Source organism: Solanum tuberosum, unplaced genomic scaffold, assembly GCF_000226075.1.
Source record: "Solanum tuberosum cultivar DM 1-3 516 R44 unplaced genomic scaffold, SolTub_3.0 scf00524, whole genome shotgun sequence".
Classification (NCBI taxonomy): Eukaryota; Viridiplantae; Streptophyta; class Magnoliopsida; order Solanales; family Solanaceae; genus Solanum; species Solanum tuberosum.
The window spans coordinates 222,612-247,118 of NW_006239443.1; the positions used below are offsets into that span (position 1 = coordinate 222,612).

Consider the following 24,507-nt stretch of genomic DNA (forward strand, 5'->3'; position numbering starts at 1 on the left):
TAGTATTCATATATGTATAGAGTAAAATTACAAGATGTGTGGTCATTAAATGATGACATGTGGAAGAAGAAAAGGACAATGCAAATATATCAAAATCAGATGATACAATTCACTTTGCACGAATATAATCGAAAAACGTCGAGTGTCCGAAAGTAAAGTCAACGAAAAAAACTAATCGTTATAAAATCGCCACAAAACAATGCCACACATTACCTTAGGGGTGTTCACGGTTTGGATAAAAACCGATCCAAACCGAAAAACCAAACCAAACTGATAAAATAAAATCGATTTTATTTGGGTTTGGTATGATTTGGTTTTAGATTTTTTAAAACCGATAGTATTTGGTTTGATTATGGTTTTATTAAAAAAACCCCGAAGAAGTAACCAAACCGAACCGATGAATTATATACATATATTTTATTAATATACATACTTAATATATTGTTTTTATAAACAATTTTAAAGATCTTATACATATTTTCATTAAAAATTTCTTTATAATTTACTTATTGAAAGAAAAAAATGCCCAAGATGAAACATTTATCTTATTGATTTCACGTATATGAGTGTCTATGACAATTCTTTGTGGGACTGAAAAATGTTATTGTCTCTTCCTTCTAGGACTAATATAGTGAATTTTAAAGCTTTATTGATAGTAAATTTAGTGATCGAAAGTTCAGTAATTTAAGTCATTCTAACTATTTTTCGTTTTGAATGGATTGTTGTCACTTTGTTCACATTTTAAATGAATTGTTTCTTTTATTTTTGTGTATGGTTAATAACCGAATAACCGAACCAAATCAAACCGAAACCGATAATCACCAAATCGATAAATGTATATTATATTTGGTTTGGTTTGATTTTGATAATTTTAAAACCGATTAAGTTGGTTTGGTTTTGATTTTGATCAATAACCGATCCAAACCAACCCGTGAACACCCCTACATTACCTTTTTATCCTTAAGTGCCATTTAATTAATCATAAATTAAGAAAGAATCATTCTTTAACAATCAGATCCATAAAATTTATCATTATACAAGCAATGTAATCTTCAAATTATACTGCATCGAATCTTTAACTAATTACTCATATTTTTCTTTAGCAATATCATTTTTGTTCGTCAATTTTGAGCATTCATCAAGTTCGTCCAAAAAAACTTCTACGGTGGATTTATTGGAATCAAATCAACACATTGCTACTTTTGGCTTTATATTATCATATTCAGATTTTGTCGTAAGCTTTTTTTAACACATCATTTTACTTACATATTTCGTTATTCAAATCAATCCAATTCACATAAACTTTAAATTACCTCACATATAAATTCAATTGTTTATTTTTAAGGTTAACAATATTATCTCATTAAAGTTGTAAATTAGTATTACAAAAAATATAATCTCGTGATAACTTAAATTGCAAACCAACCAACCAACCCTATTGTTAATATTAAAGGCGGTAAAATTAAAGAATCCGATCCGAATTCTCATGCAAAAAGGTCAAAAAATATATTCGTCCTCCTACCCACTATATGCCATTTGCCACGTCTTTTTCTTATTATTTAAAAAATAGGCCCAACTATATTTATTATATTTTTTATTTATTTATAACTACTTTATTAAAACATCACACTTCTCTCTCTAAAAATAAAATAACGTTCATCCGAAAATCCCGATTCTTCCAAAAAAAAAAGAGAAGAAAAACAAATCAAAAAAGAAAAAAAACGGATCCAAAAAACATGCCCCGATAAAAATAACAACAAACCCTAACCCTAGCTTTCCTATTTCGCACGCACGAACGAACGAACGAACTCTTCTCTCTCATCATCAACATCTTTCTCTGTTTTCCTCCTCCATACGAATTACAAATCTCAGAGCGTTAATCTGTATTGTATCGCTGTAGATTTGTTAAGGTTTTCCGGTTGTCGGTGGTGGTGGTGATGTATGTTGCAAGGGTGGTTGTGGAAGTGGATGGTGGCGGCGGCGATGACTGGTGGTGATGGTGGAGGGAGATGTCAGCGGCGGAGGAAGATGATGGTAAGGATTAACGAAGGGGAGGAAAAGAAGCCATGTTCAATATCTCTTGTACCTAGGGTTTCGGAAAACGAAATTACAGAAAAGCCCTCAAAGTTGGAGAAAATTACGGAACTGCCACAACAAGCTAAAGAAATTGAGAATGGGATAGACTTTTATACACAGGCAAGAAAAGCTTTGTCTCTACGTTGTCCTTTTGATTCTGAGGATTCTAATTCTCAGTCACAGCCATCTTCTTCATCTACTCTGCACCTTACTTTACCTAATAACTTAGCTCAGTTGTTAAATAAGAATTCTGATAGTAGAAAACGGCATAAGAAGTCTCATGCAGGAACTGAAACTAAGAAGAAGTCGTCTTCGCGGCAAAAAGGGGGTCGGAATAGTGGATTCTGGGATGATGTGGAGGAATACTTTCGTGTATTATCTGTGGAAGATATTGATAGATGGTCTAAACTTGGGTCTTTCGAGTTTTTGGGTAATGATAAAAAATTATTGTACGTTCCTACATCTGACAATGTGGGCAGTGCAGTGAATGATAGTGGGGTGACGGCTAAAGAAGAGAAGGAGAATGAGCAATTTATGGACGTGGACAGTGAAGGAGGAAAGGAAACTGAATTGCCTAAAGAAGAAAATGATGGAAATGTGAAGCCCTGTTCGTCCCCCTCTTTGCCTTTCAGTGGGTTGGAGTGGCTATTAGGTTCTAGGAATAAGATATATATTGCCTCTGAACGACCTTCAAAGAAAAGGAAGCTTTTGGGTGGAGATGCAGGGTTGGAGAAGCTTCTAGTTGCTCGCCCTGTAGAAGGGTCAGATTCATTTTGTCACTATTGCAGTTTAGGCGACCATGGTGATGTGCTGAACAGACTGGTTGTTTGTAGTTCTTGTAGTATCCCTGTTCATCAGAGATGCTATGGTGTGCAGGATGATGTTGATGGCACTTGGTTGTGTTCTTGGTGCAAGCAAAATAATGAGATGGTAAGTATTGACAAGCCATGTGTTCTTTGCCCAAAAAGCGGTGGTGCTCTGAAACCTTGTAGGAAAAGAGGTCTGGGAAGTGAAGAATCTTCTCGACTGGAGTTTGTTCACTTGTTTTGTTGTCAGTGGATGCCTGAGGTATTTGTTGAGAATACTAGGATCATGGAGCCGATAATGAATGTTGATGGCATAAAGGATACACGGAAGAAGTTAATTTGCTATCTGTGCAAGGTGAAACATGGGGCGTGTGTTCGGTGCAGTAATGGTATGTCTTGCTGCTTCCTTACTTTACCATTCCTGCATTTCTTCGTTTGATGATTTTCTCGAAGATGTTTGGTTTGGTTAATTGGAAGCTACTATTTGACATAGATAAACGTTTTTCTATTTATAGTCAGTGACTTCATTGGCATGTGTATATACAATTCATCCTGTATTCTTTTACAGAAAAAATGTTTGCGTATTTGACTTTCTTGTATATACTTATATCAGTTTTCTTGGGCTTTCATCTTATTTTATCAATCATTTGTAATTGTGCAAGAATTAAGAAGAAATAAATCTTATTTGGTTGCAGTGTTCATTCTTTTTTGATTGCCGTGTTCATTCTCCACTTCGTCCACTCTGTTCCTACAACTCATGAAAAAGGTTGTAGATCTTTCCTTATGTTCTCTTCTTGAAACACGGGTTTGGAGTTACAATGTAGGACAGCTGGAAAGAGTGACACCGATGTGATTCAGTTATGAACTTGATATACCTGTTATTTTTCTGAAATGTACTTGGGGCTGTTGACTTCCATTGGTTAAGAGAACGTGGAAACTTTCTGCAGATTATACTTTTTTTTGTCGTAGTTTCTCTTTCCTTTCTGTTTCCCATTTTCAGTCTGGGGGGAGTTGGGGTGCTTTTCGCAAAAATATATTTGGGTCATTAGAATATGAGGAGGTCACTGGATCAGAGATTTTGATCAGTAAATATATAGGTTACAGCCCAAAGTTGAAGCTGTAGTTGCTGATAAACTTCTAAGCAGTCCCTAGAATAGCTTTACTGGTTACATCATTCTATGTAGAGAACTTTCTTTTCAGTGATGAGAATTTGTTTGGTGTCAACCACTCAAAGACTTTCTGCAATTTGAAGGGGATATGTAGTAGTTTCTTCTTGTTGAGATGGTTCAGAGATTACAACAAGAACATACCCAGTGTAAACCCACAAAGTAGATTCTGGGGAGGGTAGAGTGTATGCAGACCTTACCCACTACCCTAGAGGTAGAGATGCTGTAGATGGTTGAATAGAGGCTATAAGTTTAAGGTCTGCGTACACTTTATCCTCCTCAGACATCACTTGTGGGATTACACTAGGTATGTTGGTGTTAGATTTCACCAAAAAGTCAAAAGCCATAAACAATTGTATTTAAGCTGTTGTACACTAACGATTTCTCTTTAGAGCATCTCACATTTCTTTCCTTCCATGTATTACAACATATAGACACAGGAACGCTGCACCTAATCCTTTTTAATGGTTTATTAATACCCCTGGAGTTTAAGTAGCTCTTTGACTGTGTTTGGAATACTAATAGTGATCTTGAAACAATAGAAGAATAATGTCCAAATTTGTCCAACCACCGAGCAATGCAAAAATATGTGGCTGCCATTTTCCACTCCTCAAGGATTCTCGTTTAACTCAAGACACTTTATAATTGTGAATTTCTAGTTATTAACTAGAGAAATCTTGTTTATTATCATATCATATGAGCTTGCACTTGAGCTTAGCTTTGTCCTAGAATAGTAAGGAGTTGAGATCGTTTAACTTGAGCTTGGATGGTTTATGATCATGATCAATTTGTATTGGATATATATACTCATTACCCTGTTTGAAAAAATGTCCAAGTTTGTGCTTGAATTAAGTGAAATGGTCCAAGTATGCCTTGTGAATAGTTAGGGCCAGCTTTGCTCTTGTTGTTACATAAATTGGCCTACATATGCGCTTAGATGCAAATGGAGCATTAGTTGGATCTGATTAGCATCTAATCATTTTGATTTGCAACTTGGACTCCACGATTCCTTCACATGGCTAACTATTAATGCAGGGCATATCTACCACTTTGCAGAATTTAGGGACAACTTTTACCCTTTTTCCTTTATTTTTTCCCTTCAAGTTTTTATCATTCACTCTTCCAAAAAGGTGAAAAATCACCTCATCACTTCCTTATCCAAGAGCTCTTTTCCACCGCAAAACCAACACCTTTAAACAACCCCCTTTTATCACCCATATCTTAACTCAGGTTCTTTCTCGAACCATCTCCAACCTACGTATTCGAAGATGGTGTTCTTAGTATTGTTATTTTTGTGCCTTTTTTTGGTGGGTCTGGTTGATGAAGGTTGTTTTTGGTGATGAAAGTTTCCTATGGTGGGTTCTATTGTAGTAAGAAGGTAGTTGGTGATTTTTTTCTCTTTGGGGAAGGCCACTGGTGGGGAACGGTGATGATATATGGTGCTTGTTGGTCGGCTAGTGGTACTTTCATGTGAGGGGTGAGGGGACCACTAGGTGATGGGTGAGGGGTGTTGACGGTGATGATATATGGTGCTTGTTGGTCGGCTAGTGGTACTTTCATGTGAGGGGTGAGGGGACCACTAGGTGATGGGTGAGGGGTGTTGACGGTGATGATATATGGTGCTTGTTGGTCGGCTAGTGGTACTTTCATGTGAGGGGTGAGGGGACCACTAGGTGATGGGTGAGGGGTGTTGACGGTGATGATATATGGTGCTTGTTGGTCGGCTAGTGGTACTTTCATGTGAGGGGTGAGGGGACCACTAGGTGATGGGTGAGGGGTGTTGACGGTGATGATATATGGTGCTTGTTGGTCGGCTAGTGGTACTTTCATGTGAGGGGTGAGGGGACCACTAGGTGATGGGTGAGGGGTGTTGACGGTGATGATATATGGTGCTTGTTGGTCGGCTAGTGGTACTTTCATGTGAGGGGTGAGGGGACCACTAGGTGATGGGTGAGGGGTGTTGACGGTGATGATATATGGTGCTTGTTGGTCGGCTAGTGGTACTTTCATGTGAGGGGTGAGGGGACCACTAGGTGATGGGTGAGGGGTGTTGACGGTGATGATATATGGTGCTTGTTGGTCGGCTAGTGGTACTTTCATGTGAGGGGTGAGGGGACCACTAGGTGATGGGTGAGGGGTGTTGACGGTGATGATATATGGTGCTTGTTGGTCGGCTAGTGGTACTTTCATGTGAGGGGTGAGGGACCACAGGTGATGGTGAGGGGTGTTGTTGTTTTTTGGTTTGGTCTCTAGTGGAGCTTTTTTCGTGGGTCTCACGTGGCCATTTTCTTAGAAGGGTTCTGGACAGGGGGAAGAAAGGAGAGTGGAAGAGGGTTACTGGTAGATTTTTGGCCCCTTTTGAACCAGTTCCCAGCACCTCATATTTTTTTGGGGTGTCTGAAGATTCGATCGGGACCAGTGGATGAATGAGGTTATGGAGGATTTGTGGAATGGATGTGAGAGGCCAAAGCTTTTGTTGTATACTGGCAATGGAGTGAGAAAAGAGAGATGGTGAGAGCTTGCTGCCTTTTCTCTTTTTCTGCTAGTGTTGTTTTTAGAAAAGGGGGGGGGATCGAGGAGTTATTTTGTGGTGGTTTTTGCCTAGAAGGTGGCTCTGTGAGGTGGTTTTTTTTTTGTTTTGAAAGATGAAACAATGAGTGAAAGGAAATAAGGGGGAAAGGTGTCAAGTTTGCCTTTAAACTTTGCAGATGTTATAGACGTGCTCTTTGTTAGCCATGTGGTAGACCAGTGTTGTCCAAAGCGAGAAGCGCCAAAAAGCTCTAAGGTCCGGATGGGGATTTAAGTCCAAACCACAAATAAAATGAGGGCTTTAATGGAAAGAAGGCGCAAATAGAAAAAAAATACAAATATATATATGTTTAGTCCAAGGCTAATAAATATAAGTATGAATAACAATCTATGGACAAAGAAATTGATTTTTTCACAGTAAAATAAAATACTAATTGTTTAGCGTCATCGCTGCAGAAAACATTCGTTCACAAGGAAAAGTTTTTGTTTTAGAGCCTTACTGACGACACTGAAGCGCACATTTAGCAGATGGCGTTTTACATGCCTGTTCTGTAAAAATACTCTCATGGTTTGCTATCCTTAGAAGAGTTTATGATGTAATGTAATTTCAAACTACCAAGGCAAACTATTTGTACAGCAATGCAATTTCAGCAACTGAGACAATTTAGTTTCTATCCGGCTTAGTCAGATACTGAATTTTGTGTGCAATTGGTGATTAAATTTGGCCAGTTTCATGTGACATTGCTAAATATTTTGATAGTGAGTCTTGTAGAGGTGGAATATAAAAAAAAAACTGCATTATAAGTCTACCTTTACCCCTCTTCTAAAAAACTCCTATCATGTACATTGCTTGGAGAGAGAAGGAAAACCAAATAAACTGAAAGATTCGGTCTGACAAAATCATTCGTTATACTCTATTTCTATAGACTTCCAGGGCTTGTTCTTTGTTAACTTCTTTTCTTAATGATTGTAGGAGCTTGTAGGACTTCTTTCCATCCTATATGTGCCAGGGAAGCAAGCCACAGAATGGAGATATGGGGGAAACTTGGATGTGATGATGTGAGCTCTTGCTTTCTGTTTTTGAAAATTCTTATTCTTCCTGTCGCGGCTCTTTTTACCTGTAATATTGAACTGATAGTCCTTTTCTGATTTCGGTTTTTGAATTGATGTTATTTTATACTAAATGTACTTTGATCCTTCATTTTGTAACATCATGTTGATTTAAAGTGTCTTCCTTGTTACTCTTTACCTACTTATTTCCAATGCTTTTAGGTTGAATTACGTGCATTCTGCTCGAAGCATTCAGATTTCCAGATCAGCAGTAGCAGTCAACAAGGTAAAGGCACTGCAGTAGACGTTGTTTCTTGCTCCACAGATAACAATCAGTTGGCTGCGTCAGTCACAGCCAAACCACACAAGTTAAAGCTTGGCTTAAGAAATGGAGACAAAATGGTGTTGCACACGGACAGTTCCATCTCAGGTTTAGATAAGTTGAATGATGATGGATTGCAACAGGAAGGGCTGCTGGAGAAGGGCTTGAATCTTAGACACCAAACAGAATACGGTGTTTCACAGCAGCCTGTTAATAGGGACTTGTGTGAAAACAAAGATGGTGATGTGGCTGATCCAGTAGATTTCACCATGATATTGAAAAAGGTATTGTCATCTAGGCTAAGTAGCAACTGTACATTCACATACTCATAGATCATGTTGGCAAATCTTGAAAACTGTGATGAAATGATACACCGATATATTAGTCTTTGCATCATTGCATGTGTGGTTTTCTCGGGTATATATACTCTGTGTATTAACACAGTTCAATGAATGCCCATTGGAGGTGCAGAAATGTCCACGTAGATATCGGACTCTGTCAATATGAAAATTAAATAAGATACGATGGTCTGTTTGACCATGGGTGACTGATTTTGTTCTGGAAGTATATACCCCATAAGATTTGGTATCTGTACTTTTAATCTGGAGAACGTTTTTTTCTTCTTTGATTCTAGTTTTATTTGGCATTAAATTTATAAAATACTGAATATATTCATTTTGTAGTTAATAGAGCAGAAAAAGGTTGATGTAAAAGATGTTGCTGTGGAGATTGGTGTACCTTCAGATTTGTTGGCCTCAATGCTCAATGTAATATTCTTTGTTCTAGTATTCTCCTCTATACTTTTCGTGTATTATGCACATGATAAGAAACTCAAGAATTCTGTCTCTTTTGAAGATGAGTTGATTTCTTTTTGATAATGCACTGATACTTCTCTTGATCTACAATTCTGCTAATTGCAGGATGGTAAAATGGTTCCTGACATACGGTCCAAGGTAGCTAAGTGGTTGAAGAATCATGCTTATATTGGAAGTTTACATAGAACTTTAAAAGTCAAAATTAAATCCACAAAAGCCCCAAAAGTTGGGGCTGGTGTGGTGGATGATTTGGATTCCATTAGAGTAACCGAACCCGAGATTACGGACTTCGTACCCGTGAAATCTGTACCACCTCGAAGAAGAACCAAAAACAATGTCAGGGTTGTGAAAGATGGTGAATCACTTTATTCATCTAAGGAGACAGTAAACATTGATGGAGTAGCAGCAGATGATGCTAAAACTAGTGTGAATGGAAGGGAAGATTCAAGTTGTCCAAGAGAGCTTCTGTCTGCTGGTGTACAGAAGGTAAATAAATACTCATAAATATTTTATGATTTTGTAGATCTTGATTATTTAATTATATTTTTCATTGAGATCAGTCGAATAACATGTGATATGAGATCAGTTTTACTGAGTTGGTTATAGGCTACCTTAACTATTTGATTTTCTTCCATGTCTACAATTAAACCAAACATATTGGTTGCTCTAGACCTCATTTGTTTTCATTAAGATTGAGATGTATGAATCTGAATGCATATCTAAATATTAAGATTTTAGATGTTTGAACATTAAGATGATGTATTAAGATGCACTACATAATTACGACTATTTGTTTTCTCTACATCTGAATATATAAAACTTGTCTTTATTTAAAGCTCAATGAATATACAATTTAAATAAAATACTAAATTAATCTAATACTATATCAATAAAATATTTTAAAAACATTATATCACAGTTATAATGGTGGTTGGTGGTGATGATTGTAAATGATGATAACAACTCACTATGTGTCACTTTGGTGATTGGTGGGGATTGTGGTTTTAGTGATCGGTGGTGGTGGTTGACAATGTTGGGCGGTGACAATAGTGGCGGTTAGAGGTGAAGATGGATAGAGTGGTGATGAGCTGCATGCCATCTTTGTAGAGACCTTTGAACAGACATCTAAATGATATTAAGGCATGTATGGACATGATTTGAAGTTGAAGTTTTGTTTGGACATGCAATTTGGATCTCTTAAGTTGTATTTTTCTTATAAACATGAAGACATCACAAGTTGTGAAAAATATCAAAATTATTCCAATTTTTAGACAATCTTACCAAATGAGTAAACCATAGTTCATAAATAAGATATTAGTATGTCTAAGGTGCCGCTTTTATAAAGTGCATATCTCCACGTTCCTCTTCTAAATATAATAAATGTTTGGGATTACAAACTTCCAAATACACATTAGTTTATAAAGATCCACTAGTCAACAATAGTAGTAAATAGGTATTCTTTAATATAAATCCTTTGACATGGTACAAACAATCTCTTCACGCCAAACATGTTTTTTTTTGTTGCAAAATATTAACTTATGGGTCATGTTTTACATTTAAAAAAAATTGAAATCACTATTTGAAATCTCAAATTCTTTTTTGGGGGAGAATTTACAATTTGAAATCTCGATTCCAAGTCGCATGTCCTAACACTGAATTAAACCATGATCCAATTCGCATGTCCAAACTCCTACTAAGACTTTGTTTCATGATCTTGATCATTCAGATCTTTTAGACACATAAAGTGATTGCAAAATTTTAAAAAACAAATAAACGTACTTAATGATTTAAGATTCAAATGTTCAAAATAGAGATGTGAGAAGTTTTGCTTTTGCTATCGACTGACCGTCCTGTTAGCAGTGCTATACTAGATTGGCACCCTAACTGGTACCTATACAGCTACTCCTTGTCGTACCGTTGACTCTATCTATTCATGGAATTTTCTTTATTTCATTTTCTAAAACAAACAAATTTAATGACTGAAATCTTAATGATTAAGATTAATACCTTCATCAAGTGCAACCAAATGAGGCCTTAGTTTGGTTGGGCTGAGGTTGTTGCACTTCTGCCACCTTTTGGCAGAGTAGGCACTAAGCCAATGAGCAATCACCATCCTTTTGTCAGCTCGACAATGAGCAAACCCCATCCTGTCGCCAACTTGATAGCCATGGGAGGCTGGTAGAGATGATTTACTTTCTTTGGTAAGCATTAACCGAAAAGAAGCCAGAGTTTCATGATTGGCTTTGATATGAGCATTTAGCCTATGAGCAAGTCATCACGTCGTCAGCTCGTCAACAAGCAAGCGAATGAGCAAGGCCAATCCTGTCGTCAGCTTGATGGGGGGTTGGTAGAGATGAATACTTTCTTTGGTAAGCATCAACTAAAAACAAGCCAAACTTTCATGAGAGTGACTTTGACACGACATTCATTTGAGATTGACTATGTGTTGTGTGCTAAGGTTAAGGTTTAGGAAACTGCACATTAGTTGCTAAAATACAGGTTTTTTTTTTTCCAGTTTAGGCTTTGGTATGAATGACATTGATAAGGCATTTCAGATTAAACATTAAAATCAGTGAATTTGGTAACTGAAAGAGAGAAAAGACTGAAGGTGCAAAAAGGAGCGAACCCAAGTTGTGAAAAGTTGTTACCTATTGAGCATATGATGACATGGCTCAGAAATGCAGCGCTGTAGAATGATATCTTATGATTACAGTATTCTGATTTGTATCATGATCTTAGGGCTCAAGTTGTTGGGGGCTGGCTGTTAAGTGTGGACAAGATAATCTGAGTAGGAACCATTAGTGTCTTTTACATTTGATTGTAGCTAGCTATAGATGTAGTTTGAGTCATGCAATTTTCTTTGGAAGGTTATTTCCTCTTTTCAGACATCTCTTCTGGTTGTCTGCACTTCAATAGAGGCACATGTGAGCCTTGGTGATGAGTGATAGATATCATTGAACATGCATAGTGATATTATGTTGTTACTCTTTCTCTTATACCTTATTCTGAAAAGGACGATGGGGTCTTAAATTCAAGGGTTAGAGCATGCAATACTTGTTGGGAATTTGGGCATTGTGATTCCTCAAGGTTTTTGAAATAATATTTTGGTAACTACTTAAAAAGTACTCTTACCTCACAATATTATTATCTTAAAATGCTTAGGACATGCTTGAAAAAATGTTGTAGAAGAGAGCCAAAATAATAGAAGTGTCATATTATAATGATTTTCTATTTCTAATTCCTCATTGTCAAGAAGAAGTATAGTGGAGCTTTCATTCTCCTTCTGATTCTTCGCATTGTTCAGATTTCGACTGTTTCCGCCACTGATGTTGGTAATGCTCATGTTGAACATCACAAAGGTGAAGACCCACAGGTTGGATGACTGTCTTTTAAAGTAAAAAACAATAGTTTGATCTCTATCCTACCTGCAAATTTGCACATGTGAGGCCAATTTACGATATCTCTCACCCTAATTTATAATTATCATCAGTAACCAATTCACCACAACTCTCGCACTGTTCCTATAACTACATCAGTAAGGAATGGATATTTTGCTGCTCACCAGGAGGAGACCAATTCTTTGAATGTTAACAGTTTTTTTTAAAAAACAATTCTTTTTGGCACCTTTTTTTTTTGAACATTGGTAAAGTTGTATTCTTCAGCATTAAGGACATGCTGGCCACCTTCAAAATTTACAGCCCTAAGCGAAATTACAAGCTCCCTATTAATTCTATAATTTGATCTACATCTTCTATGCAAAGTTGTTTACACCAAAAAAGTAAAGATACCAAACAATTCCATTTTACTTTGTGAATGGAATTAGATCTATCTTCAAAACATCTCCCATTTCTTTCCTTCCACACTGACCACCATATGCATGATGGTATTAGCTTCCACCACTTCTTTTGAGTCTTGCTACCCCCTCTTCTGATCCAACACTTTAAAAGATCCGAGGTGTGTTCTGGCATAGACCAGCTACATCATGTGATGTTGAGAAACAGCTCCCAGATCTGTGCAGTGAATTTGCAATGTAAAAATAGGTGATTGTTTGTTTCCCCAGTCAAATTGCACAGGAAAATTTGGCACCTTAGTACTCCACATTGCCTTCCACACTTTTCTCATGTTGCCCCCTTTAGTTTAACCCGTGTTATTGGAGCTCATTGTGAAGCATCTTCCCTTGATCCTCTCCAATCTGTCCCAGCCTTTTCCTCTCTTTCCTATATATTGCAGGTGCATTTTTTTTTGTTGGAAAAACCATTGAACTTCCTCCCTTCCGTAGACCTATTTGTTCCTCTTGAACCTTGTAATCCCGCACCCGCTAAATGCCTTGAAAGTTCCTCATCTGGTTGGATACTATCATCTCACTATCAGTGGAGCGGACACACATAGGGATTCCTTGTTCAGTGATACTTCTGTTCACCGGTGGTCATACCAAAGGTGTGTCGTATTGCCATTTTCAACTATACAGTCCACGATCTCTGGAACTCTTATTTTTCTTGATAATTCCTTTCAATGGGCTCACACATCGTATGGATGCTGCCTTCTGAGAAACAGATACATCTCGGCTCTTCCCTATTTTCCAAAATAAATGTGTTGCGGACATGTCACAACCATTTTCCATATAGCACCTTCATGATTCTTGTCTGGATTAACATGATGAGATCAATTTTGAGACCTTTGACCTCTGCGGAAAATTCTCCTGATGGGTCTACATTCTCATTTTTTGCCATTGTAATTTTTTTCCCTGCTTAGGTATCTGTAATGTGGGTATTTGGCTTTTAAAATACTTGAGAAATAATTCCATTCGAACCTGGTTAAACAGAAATTGCCCCATTTGGCAAAGATCTTGGTTGAGTCTTCTGATAATCTTATATTTCTTTACTTGTTTGGTATTCTGTTCTGCTGACCACTCTTTTCTTTGCTGCTCTTTTGATGATTTGGATCTTCTCAAGGGACACCTAGATTTTGTGACCTGTTGAATGATTTAGTCAGTGATTGATCATTTGTTCTTGTTAAGTGGTGTAGCTTTTAAATAGTTTAGAGGTAATGTTCTTTCTTATCTTGTCTCCTGTACAGGTTATGCTCGCGACTATTCCCTCAAAAGCAACTCTAGCAGGCGATCCCAATGATGATGAAGGTTTGCATTATAGATTACTGATTTTTGTATGCATGTTAAGAATATGTAGTTTAACTTTCATATTTCATAGGGGCATTACTGTTCTTTTTCATATATTATCTTGCTGAAATGTGATATCAATTGTCAAGATTCTTGAGATGGATAAAGATCTTTATTTACTTATATTTGTGGGCAAATAGAGAATACCTATTGTAGAGATAGATGGCAGTTTAAACACCTATGAATGATTGTGGTTTCATAAGCAACTTGTGTTACATACTTTTGACACTGGTTTGGTGTTTAGTAATGGAAGTTTTGAATTAAAAATGACAAAAAATGAAAAAATAGTCTTGCTTCCAATGAGGTTGGAATCAATATAATGGCTTGAGTCCTCGCAGGGACAAAAAAGTTTGGTGATTTTGTCCCCCCTAAACCTTTTTTTGAGATAAGGGTAACTTTGTATTCACAAAAAATTCATCATCCAAGGGATGATGAATTGGAAACTTAAATCCCACAGGGTGGTGGGCACACCTCAAAAAGCCATACAGAATTACAAGTTTCCTTTAAAATCGACCATCTCTATGCTTTCCCCTACCAACTCTTGCTTACACCAAAAAAATAAAAGACTTAAGCAATTCATTTCTATCTTCTGAAAACTATCATTTTGTCCTTCAAAACACCTAGCATTCCTTTCTTTCCATAGAGTCCACCATATACAGGCTGGAATAGTCTTCCACCAATCTTCACTTTTCCCTCTGTTGCCAATTCTTGTCCAGCTATTAAGGAGCTCCATGGTTGTCTTTGGCATCACCCAGCTAACCCCTAGTATACACAAAAACATATTCCACAATTTTGAAGCTGCTTTACAGTGAATGAACAAATGATTATTTACTTCTGCTTTCTGCTCACACATAAAGCATCTTGAGCAAAACTGCATCCCCCTTTTTTGTAATGCCTCATGTGTAAGGCAAGCTTTTCTTATGACCAACCAGACAAAACATGCTACTTTTAATGGGCTACTTGTTTTCCACACTAGCTTCCAAGGCCATTTTTTAGTTCACTGACTGATTGACATTTATCCTCCAGTAGCAAGGATTTGACTGTGAACATTCCTTTGTTATGTAACTTCCAACGTTACAACGTTACATGGTAGTTGGCTTAGTGTGATGTGCAGGATGACACCAAGCAATGAATCTTTGAAAATGGCAACTTTAAAAATGTTCAGGTCACATCTGGTCATCTTGTTGGATCTTCTGAAATGCCTATTTTAGTTTTTAGATAACAGTAGTATATGGGAGCAGGGGGGGACCCACCCTATGTCGTGGGGTGTCGACCGACACTGCTTCGTTGAAATTTTTTAGTATTATGTATCTTAAAAAATAGAAATATTCCTATAAATAATGTTAATGACACTTCTTGAACAACTGAGCTTCTTGGCTCATTGGTTTGCAGCGCGAATGTAATGGTCATTCGCCTAGGCGCTGCCCGATTTCGAGCCCCGATGAAGCCGAATTCAGCTTTTATTTTTGAAACATTTTTTCAGAGAAAAGTTTAATTTTAGAGGGATTCAAACCTCCAACTTCCTATGTATAATCAAATTATGCTAAATTAAACCAATTGCACTAGAATATTTAGTACTTAGTACTAGCTCCATTCTCTGATGAGGCTATTATCAATACATTTCAAATATGAAAACTCGTTGAGGAAAGTTTAGTAGTTTACTTGACTTACGTTTTATTAGTACATTTTAAATAGTTTTTATCAATATAATGTTATTATATTAATTATTTATCTTACTAAAAATCCTGCGTACGCCACTGTCTGGGAAATCTATGTGCACCTCGACTATTTCACTGGGTACATGCATTCCTGTATCAGCCATCACTACATATTTTTTTTGATGAACTAAATAATTCATTGAAGGCATCAAGAAGATGCAAATTACTTACAAAAGTAGAAGCAAAAGCAGGTGGAAAGAAATCACCTAACCTATTTTCCTATGTGGGGATATGAATTCTTGTCTCCTATGGTCTTCTATCTAACTTCATCGACTGCTATGCCACATTTTTTGTGTGCCTTGATTCTATTTTATATTTCTTTTTAGAAAGACCTATTTCTAATTTATTCTAAATTTAGGCCAATTTTGTAAATGATAACTAATGACGATTAAGTTAATTTTAGTTGGACAAAATCATATATTCATATTTATTTTATGTCAAACTCATGTAGTAGCATATCTATCATATAATAATGTTGAAAGAGTATGTTCTTCCAGAATAAAGATGAAATATTAAAGAGAAACCAAAATATGGTGTAACGGTTAATAGGTTTAAGATAATAAAAAATAAAGGGAAGCAAAAGAGATTTTTGTTTATCTATCTTCTCACGTATACTTCTTGTATATTGGATTTATCCTTTCCCCCTTGGGTCTCGGACCATGGAAAATAGGTGGTTACTTGTGAGGCTAATGCATGACCTTGCCAGGTGGGTCCTCGATAAAAATTTACAAAGGCTGTCATGCTACCAACTAAATTCACAACATTTGCTTAGGGAAACTTCCCACATTAGATGTTGAGTTGGGATAGTCTAGGTGCATCTTTATTTTTTCGATGGTCGTTTATGAGTTGGGAACCATATACACTTATGATAAAATCTGGAAAGGTGACTGTCGTTGCGTTTTCTTTAACAATTTTGGTAATTTATGTTAATGAAGTGGACCTGGGCCTATCTTAACCTGAAGGCTAGCTCATGAGAGGAGGATTGCCCAAGGCCAGAGTCCATGTTCTCATGCCGAAAATGATGTGAGACTCCAACAAGACCATATAAAGAGACCACCCAGACTGTCATGAATGAAGAATCCCACATCGGTGATGGAAGAGGTCCTGGGTTTCCTTATTATGGCTTGAACAATCCTCACCCCTTGAGCTAGCTTTGGGTTGAGTTAGGCCCAAGGTCCATTTCTTTATCATAGTATTAGAGACAAAGCAAGACCCACCCCAATTCATCGTTTCTGATGTTGGGCCACCCGTCTTTTGTTGATTGTTGTCCATGCTCAAATGTCTAGTCTTGGGTGTTTGGTGGTGGTGATGGTGTTTTAATGACACATCGCTTATGGGATGGGAACATGGACTTTTTATATGGCCTTGGGCAATCCTCCTCTCATGAGCTTAGCTTTTAGAGTTGAATTGGCCCAAGGTCCATTTCTTTAACAGTTTCAATGTCATTGACGAACTAGTATTAAGCACTAACTGTGCATATTTTACTGCTCTTTTGCCATCCTCAAAAAGTTAATATGTGAATAATTTGGCTGCAGTGCCAATCCATTGCCTTGACAATGGTCAAGTGGAGCAGGGTGCTTTATCTGTACAGAATCTTGCGACAGTTGCTGATATGAGTAGCACTAGTTCTTCGGTTTCTTTCAATCACTTACCAGATGTCCTGTGAGCATTCTATATTTTATATCTTTTGGCTGTGACTTGTGGCTACTTTTGGGCTACAAATGTGTTAACTAATGGACTTTACCAGCATTTACATTTTCTTCATGCAGTAAGCAGGAAACTTTCCATAGCTTTCACATTCACCCTTTTATTCAAAATAGGTTAAGGCAAATGGAGAGCAGGGTCCCTTTGGATGGTAATGTTTGTGATATTATGGTAAAAGCTTAAGGATGTAACTTATAAATTAAACATTCATGTTATTTATCATGCTCACAGATTTGAGACAAGGTGAGGTTTCTCAGATTGAAGCATCTTCCAGTTCAGGAATCTGCTGCAGTCAACATTCGCAACATTCAACTTCTGGCGACCTCTTCAAAATGAATGGTGCTTGCTCTGAACAGTTGGTAAAGGCGAGTGCTATGGGCCTGCTGGAGCTTTCACCAGCAGATGAGGTGGAAGGAGAGCTCGTTTATTACCAGCACAGACTGCTTTGTAATGCTGTTGCAAGGAAACGTTTTGGTGGTCTCTTCTATAATCCCCCTTTCTTAATATCGTGCATGTTAACATTATTGCTACCTTCTGTTGTGAGTGTTGTCTGAGGACCACAGAGTATAACTTGCACCTATTGTTGTGCTTTTACATGCGCTAGAACTCATGGATATTGTTGTTGAATTAACTGATGCTCATTTAATTTCTTTGCAGATAATTTAATTGTTAAGGTTGTGAATAGTCTCCAACAGGAGACTGATGCTGCTAGGCAACGAGAATGGGATGCTGTGTTAGTTAGCCAGTATCTTTATGAGCTTAGGGAAGCCAAAAAGCAAGGAAGGAAAGAAAAACGACATAAGGAGGCACAGACTGTACTGGCTGCTGCAACTGCTGCAGCTGCTGCATCGTCTAGGATTTCATCATTGAGGAAAGATAATATAGAAGAATCCGTGCATCAGGAGGTTGTAAATCTATTCATGTTAGGACTTATGAGTCACTTAAGCAGTATTAACAACTATTTCATAATTTCAGTCGTAGTTTTCATCATACTGAATGTGTTTGTTTTTCCCCTCTGTGCTGGATGTTTTGAAGATGAATGCTACCAACGAAAGACTTAGGCTTTCTTCTCAACAGAATCCTCGGGTCAAGGAGACGCTTTCAAGGCCGACTGCTATGCGCATATTACCAGAAACGAACTCTGATCTTGTCCAGCTAAGTTCAGATATTTTGAAAGACCATGCCAGAACTTGTGATGTGTGCACACGGTCCGAGACCATTCTAAATCCTATCTTAGTTTGTACCAGCTGTAAGGTAGGACGCGCTACTCCAACTGTGTTTATCCTTTATTAATCTTTTCCTAAGTTCAATTTTCCTTGTTCATAGGTTGCTGTTCACTTGGATTGCTATCGAAGTGTAAGAAACTCAACAGGTCCTTGGTACTGTGAACTATGCGAGGAATTATTGTCATCTGGGGGCTCTGGAGCTCAAGGTTCTCATCTTTGGGAGAAGGAGAAACCTTGTTTTGTCGCAGAATGTGAGTTATGTGGCGGTACTGCTGGTGCTTTTAGAAAGTCAAATGATGGTCAATGGGTTCACGCCTTCTGTGCTGAAGTAAATTATGATCTTCATGTTTGAGTATTCATCATTCCGCACTAGCTTTATATATTTATTGCATTGATGATTGCTCTAATTTCTGTTTCTTCTGTAGTGGGCCTTTGAATCAACATTCAGAAGAGGACAAGTACATCCAATTGAGGGTCTGGTATGTGTTTAACAGAATTAAGAATGTCTTTTGCTCATTTCGGTTGTGTTTAGGTCTGGAAAGCTGGACCAGGATAGTCACTGTAATAGTTACTGTATTATTTATTGTGTTAATGACAGGCAACTGTCCCCAAGGGTAATGATGTCTGCCTTGTTTGCCAGCGGAGAAAAGGTGTATGCACTAAGGTAGAAGATGTGGAAGGGCCTTTTTCCTTTTGATGTTGTGTTAAGCTTGGTCTGCTTATTTAAATATTTTGTTATTTGCAGTGTAGTTATGGTCACTGTCAGAGCACATTCCATCCCTCTTGTGCTAGAAGTGCTGGCTTGTTTTTAAGCATGAGAACTAATGGTGGCAAGCTGCAGCACAAAGCTTATTGCGATAAACATAGTTTGGAACAGAGACTTAAGGTTGGTCTTGTCTTTGTTAGTGGAATGATTGCAAGTTTCTTTAATGACTACTACTTGTGTCGTATGCTCATTTTGTGTCAAATGTGTTCAGTCCGAGACTCAGAGACATGGGGTGGAAGAATTGAAGAGTCTGAAGCAAGTCAGGGTAAGTGATGATATTCACCTGATTATTTATCATGTTTCAATTTGCAGCAGTTGTCTAATTGGTTCTGTGCTAAAACTAAATAGTCTATTTGATCTAGTGCTCTTACTTAAAGTTGATGGTTGAGATGGGACATAGATATCTTCTGCATTGAAAGTTTAAATTGGAGAATTGAGACTTAATATTACCAGTTCAATATAATATTCCTATGTTTACTTAGCAATAGGTTACTCTTTAAGAGGGTGGCAAAGTGACTAGGTGATGGTTCTAGAAATTGGAGACTGTTTGGGTTGTAATAGATGAAAGGATCCCCAGTTTTAAAAAAAAAGAAAGGATAGTTGAAAGGATCCCCAATCTTGACCTTTTGAACTGTAGTCCTCTTTAGTTATTCACTTGCTGTTTTGTCCTTATAACTGTGAATAGCTATTTTTGCTACTACATTTGGTTTCTGCTTAGCATTATCAATAACCTGTTAGCATAGAATGTATCAAAAGAAGAAACCGTTTGGAAGTGAGACGTGTTTGAAGTCTTTTTAATAGACAGACGCATGAGCATAAAAGTTACTGGGAACAAAACTAATACTTTCAAAGTAGAGAATCTATAAAAATTCAGCTGGACCGAAGAAATATGAAACACAAGCAATTAGACAAACCATGCCAAAGTAGAAATTGTGTGCAACCCTTCTCTTTTTTTTTGATGAATTAAGAGGTTGTATTAAGCCCTTCTCTTTTTTTTTTTGATGAATTAAGAGGTTGTATTAAGAAGCATCAAGAAGATGCAAGAATTTACAGAGAGAAATAGGTGATAATTCCATGGCAACAAAAAACATTTAGGTTCTGGGAGTTAAAACCTAAAGCAAAAACTCTAGGCTGTTAAGCCATTGAGAGGGAACTAATGAAATCTAAAAGGGGAATGATATCATTTACAGGGGAAATGTTGCTTTGTGAACAAGTTACCTTTGTGTGATGTAGGTTAGCTCAGGTAGCATGCTGGAATTTTGAATTCAGTCATTTACTGGATAATATTTGAACCTGAATCAGGCTGTAACTTGCAAATTTCCCATTGATGTTTAAGTAGTTGAATTGGGTCCTAGAAATTTTGATCATTGTTCCTTTTTTGTTTTTGCTGAAAATGAGTGATTCGATTAAAATCCTCTTTGAGACCTGGAAGGTGAATCACCTCTTCATTACTTCCTGCTGTTGGGCTTGTTTCAGAACATGGAGTTGAAATCAAAGTAAAATGAGTACTTAGAGTTTTCCTGTTGTCCCCCCCCAAGCCCAAGCCCAACCCCCTTTTTTTTAGGAAACTTGTAATAACATTGTATTCAGGGTTTGGGTGCCATTCTGAAGTGGGAATGTTATGTCTTGGCTTCGTAAATCCTTTGTGGTTATTCCCAGTCTGGGAAGCTCGTTTTCATTATATGCTGCAGTTATGAGTTACTGTTTGCAATATGATATTGAAGCATTCTATTTCTGTCTATTACCAGCATGAACATACTTTTGATTTTAGAATGGCCAAAGATCCTAATCCTATCAAATCCTCCTGTGCAGGTTGAATTGGAGCGATTACGGCTGTTATGCGAAAGAATTGTCAAGCGAGAGAAGCTGAAGGTAGCCTTTGTTTTCTTTTCCACACTCTTTGCAGATTATATGGCATAAATAGTCGTGAATACTGTTCTTGCATTTTTTCTGGTTGGTATCACTATTAGCCGCTGCCTTGTCAAACTCATTACTTTTGTTACATTGCTGGTACACACTATTTACTTATTCCATTTATTAGATATTGTTGTTAGGATGGTGTCTTGTAGTATTGCAATCTTATGACTGCATTGACTTTCGGTTGATGTGAATCAATTGTTTTCTTGGTAAGAAGAAATATTTTATTTGAGAGAAGATGAGTATTATTTATAGATATTGCATGAAGTGTGCATGAATATTTACAACAGTAATACGGCCTTCACATCAGGGTCCTATCTATCATAGTATGGATTCTGATGTGTTTAATGAGTGGCCCAGAAATACCTTTTTACGTATATTTACAATGGTAATACTGCCTTCACATCAGTGTTCTATCTGTCACAGTATGGATTTTAATATGTTTAATCAGTGGCCCAGGAATACCTTTTTTATGTATCATTGGGAGGTGCATTAACATAATAAGGTAGTTAAGCGGCAATTAATCTGATTTTCAATATCAAAATAGATGGAATAACTGTCTCCATTCCTAATCCCGAGTTATTAAGAAGTAAAAACAGATGAGATTATGGAAGTAAATATTCTTGCATTTATTGCTACTGCACTAACAAAAGACTAAGCATAGAAATCCAATCACTAGGATGAAGACTGGCGCCTACTAAAATAAAGGGGAGTAGGTTATGAAGACTAAAAAAATGAATTAAGGTGGATAATACGTCATCATTATACTTTGTCATTTTACGTAGTTATAAAGTTGAACATTTGTTTAGTCAATTTTAACAGCCCACCAGGCACTACATCATAGGCACATTGAGAGTGGAGATAATTGTACCCATGGATTCTGAATCACTAGCTAATTCCTCTTTACACCAAGAAGAACCATGGTAGGAAGAAACATTGTGAGAAATGTCCATGAGAAATAGCTTCAAAGTGGATTTGCATCCTCTATTACAGGGTCCTTTTTTTCCCTTCCTTATATCGTAGTGGGACATTAGCAGGTGAACGTCTATCTGCTATTTGGTGTATGTGTTACCTGGCAGATATATGATGATATGGTTTCCATGCTTGAGAAGGGGGAAGGGTTCAGCTTCTTTTCTTTTATGCTATATGTTCTTCTGGTGTCATAGCTGATGGACGGTTCTTTGATTTGCAGCGTGAAGTAATTCTTTGCTCACATGATATTCTGGCTTCTAGTAGAGACAATGCTGTTTTATCTGCTCTGACTCGACACCCTTACTTCCAACCTGATGTTAGTTCAGATTCAGCTACTACGACTTCCATTAAAGGCTACACTGATGGCTATAAATCAGGCAGTGAAACAATACAAAGATCCGATGACATAACGGTAGACAGTGCTGTAGCAGGAAAACGGCGCATTAAGTTTCCCGTGTCGATGGACAATGATCAGAAGACTGATGATAGTTCTACATCACCCAACCCTGTCACACAAAAAACTTCACGAGTGTCATTTTCTGGGAAGCAAATTCCATATAGAGCTTCTTCCATTTCTACAGATCACGGGGACATGCGATTGCGATACAGAAAGGTAGAGTTATGTTTGATCTGATTTATTAGAATGACATACTTCGTAACAGGGAATATCCATACTTTTAGTTGGATGTATTGGTTAAATATTTGATATGCATATTTTTAGCTGGAATTTCAATCCTAACCAGTTTGTTGCATAAACAGCATATGGAAACTTTTGAGAAAGAGCTGGTAATGACTTCAGATCAAGCCTCAGTGAAGAACCAGCGATTACCTAAAGGGTACGTCTATGTCCCAATCCGGTGTCTTCCTAAGGAGGAGGAAGCTGCTCCAGACGAGTGTTCTGGAGAACCACTGGATCCTGATGGATAGGTTTAGGCCGAGTAATTGTAGGATTTTGGCACATGTGTCTGGCATTTTGCTGCTGGTACACCATTTTTATCTGAACCATCGGGAAGGATGCCCTATTTAAAGACAAGATGATGACAACAAGCGCCCGCCCTTCCAGGAGCCATCGAGATTAGGTTTGATTGTTGTATATTCAGAGCTTACTTACTGTACAGTGGATCTTCAAGTGGTTTGAATGGCTCTGCCACAATGGTTGTTTATTGTGAGCTGATTGGTGGCAATAGCTCTGCTTCTTGTAATTGTATACAGTAGTTAGAAGATCTCCCCTACTACTCAAGCTTTGTAAAGTTATTGTAAATATTCTCGCAATATTAATTGATAGCAATTAGCGCAGAGCAATGAGTTTTTAAATTTATCATCATAGTTTGAGATTCTTTTAGTGTTCTCTTGTACCGCTTTCAGGTAGCTGCTGTTGTGTGAATCTAGGAGTTTTTCATTGTTCTCATTAGTGGATTTTGTGCATTGCCGCTCCCAGTCTGATATGAGTTTGTGGCATTGCGTCCTTGGCTTCATATCCTTATTATGGAAGCTACTTTACTCTGTTTAATGTTTTATACTTTGTGCTCTCATTTTCAGTTTCTCTTGTCATCTGCGTCTTTTATTGATTTGTGAGAAATTTTGCTGGTGAGAATGATAACTTGTTAACGGTACCATTATTTTGTTTCTTTTTCTTTCTTGTTATTAAGGTCAGTGTTTGAATATAAAATTACGTGGATAAGTAAATATATACTAGTTAATTAGTTGACATAGTTACAATTTGCCTTAATTATAGTTCACGACCTACTTTTAGCTATAATTACACGGCTCAATATTTTAGTTTTGTATAATTCACACATTTGTATCATTCAGAATCTGTGTAATATAATTTGTATAACTGTTTAAAGTTCAAATGTTTGTGTTTGTATAAATTCGTTATTTTGAGTTTATACAAAAATAGTTGAATTATACAAACTCACCCGTAAATTATACAAACCTGCGCATTATACAAATCTATGAATTATACAAATGAGACAGTTTAAACTGCACCTACACCCCATAAATATGCAAACTATAGTTGAGCATAATTAAATTTATTATGGTGACTATTTACAAAAGTATCCTATAAAATTTCATAATTTACTGCATTGATTACTTAACATGTATTTTACTTCATTAATAATAAATTATATTAATTTGATATAAATTTGACTATTTAAGAATATTTCTTTCATTTTAATAAATATTCCGTACGAAGTTTTTATTGTTATTGAAGTCTCATAAAAAACATTATATTTTTTTTATTAAAATGAAAGAAATATTCT

General features: G+C 37.0%; 1 protein-coding gene across 2 annotated transcripts; it reads left to right on the top strand.

Annotated features, from left to right (window-relative positions):
* Positions 1 to 1,633: 1,633 nt before the first annotated feature.
* On the top strand, positions 1,634 to 23,569 carry LOC102590292 (uncharacterized). 2 transcript variants are annotated; one of them, XM_006364903.2, is made up of 20 exons: positions 1,634 to 3,271; positions 7,551 to 7,636; positions 7,850 to 8,233; positions 8,633 to 8,716; positions 8,870 to 9,250; positions 12,069 to 12,137; positions 13,841 to 13,901; positions 17,194 to 17,320; positions 17,428 to 17,513; positions 17,594 to 17,839; positions 18,020 to 18,267; positions 18,398 to 18,616; positions 18,689 to 18,916; positions 19,014 to 19,067; positions 19,187 to 19,252; positions 19,334 to 19,474; positions 19,566 to 19,619; positions 21,167 to 21,226; positions 22,464 to 22,856; positions 23,003 to 23,569. In XM_006364903.2, the coding sequence occupies exons 1-20, from the start codon at positions 1,942 to 1,944 to the stop codon at positions 23,168 to 23,170; spliced, it is 4,485 nt and encodes a 1,494-aa protein (XP_006364965.1). In that variant the 5' UTR covers positions 1,634 to 1,941; the 3' UTR covers positions 23,171 to 23,569. The 2 variants fall into 2 exon arrangements, with proteins under 2 accessions (XP_006364965.1, XP_015159701.1); XM_015304215.1 differs by lacking the exon at positions 12,069 to 12,137.
* Positions 23,570 to 24,507: the final 938 nt, after the last annotated feature.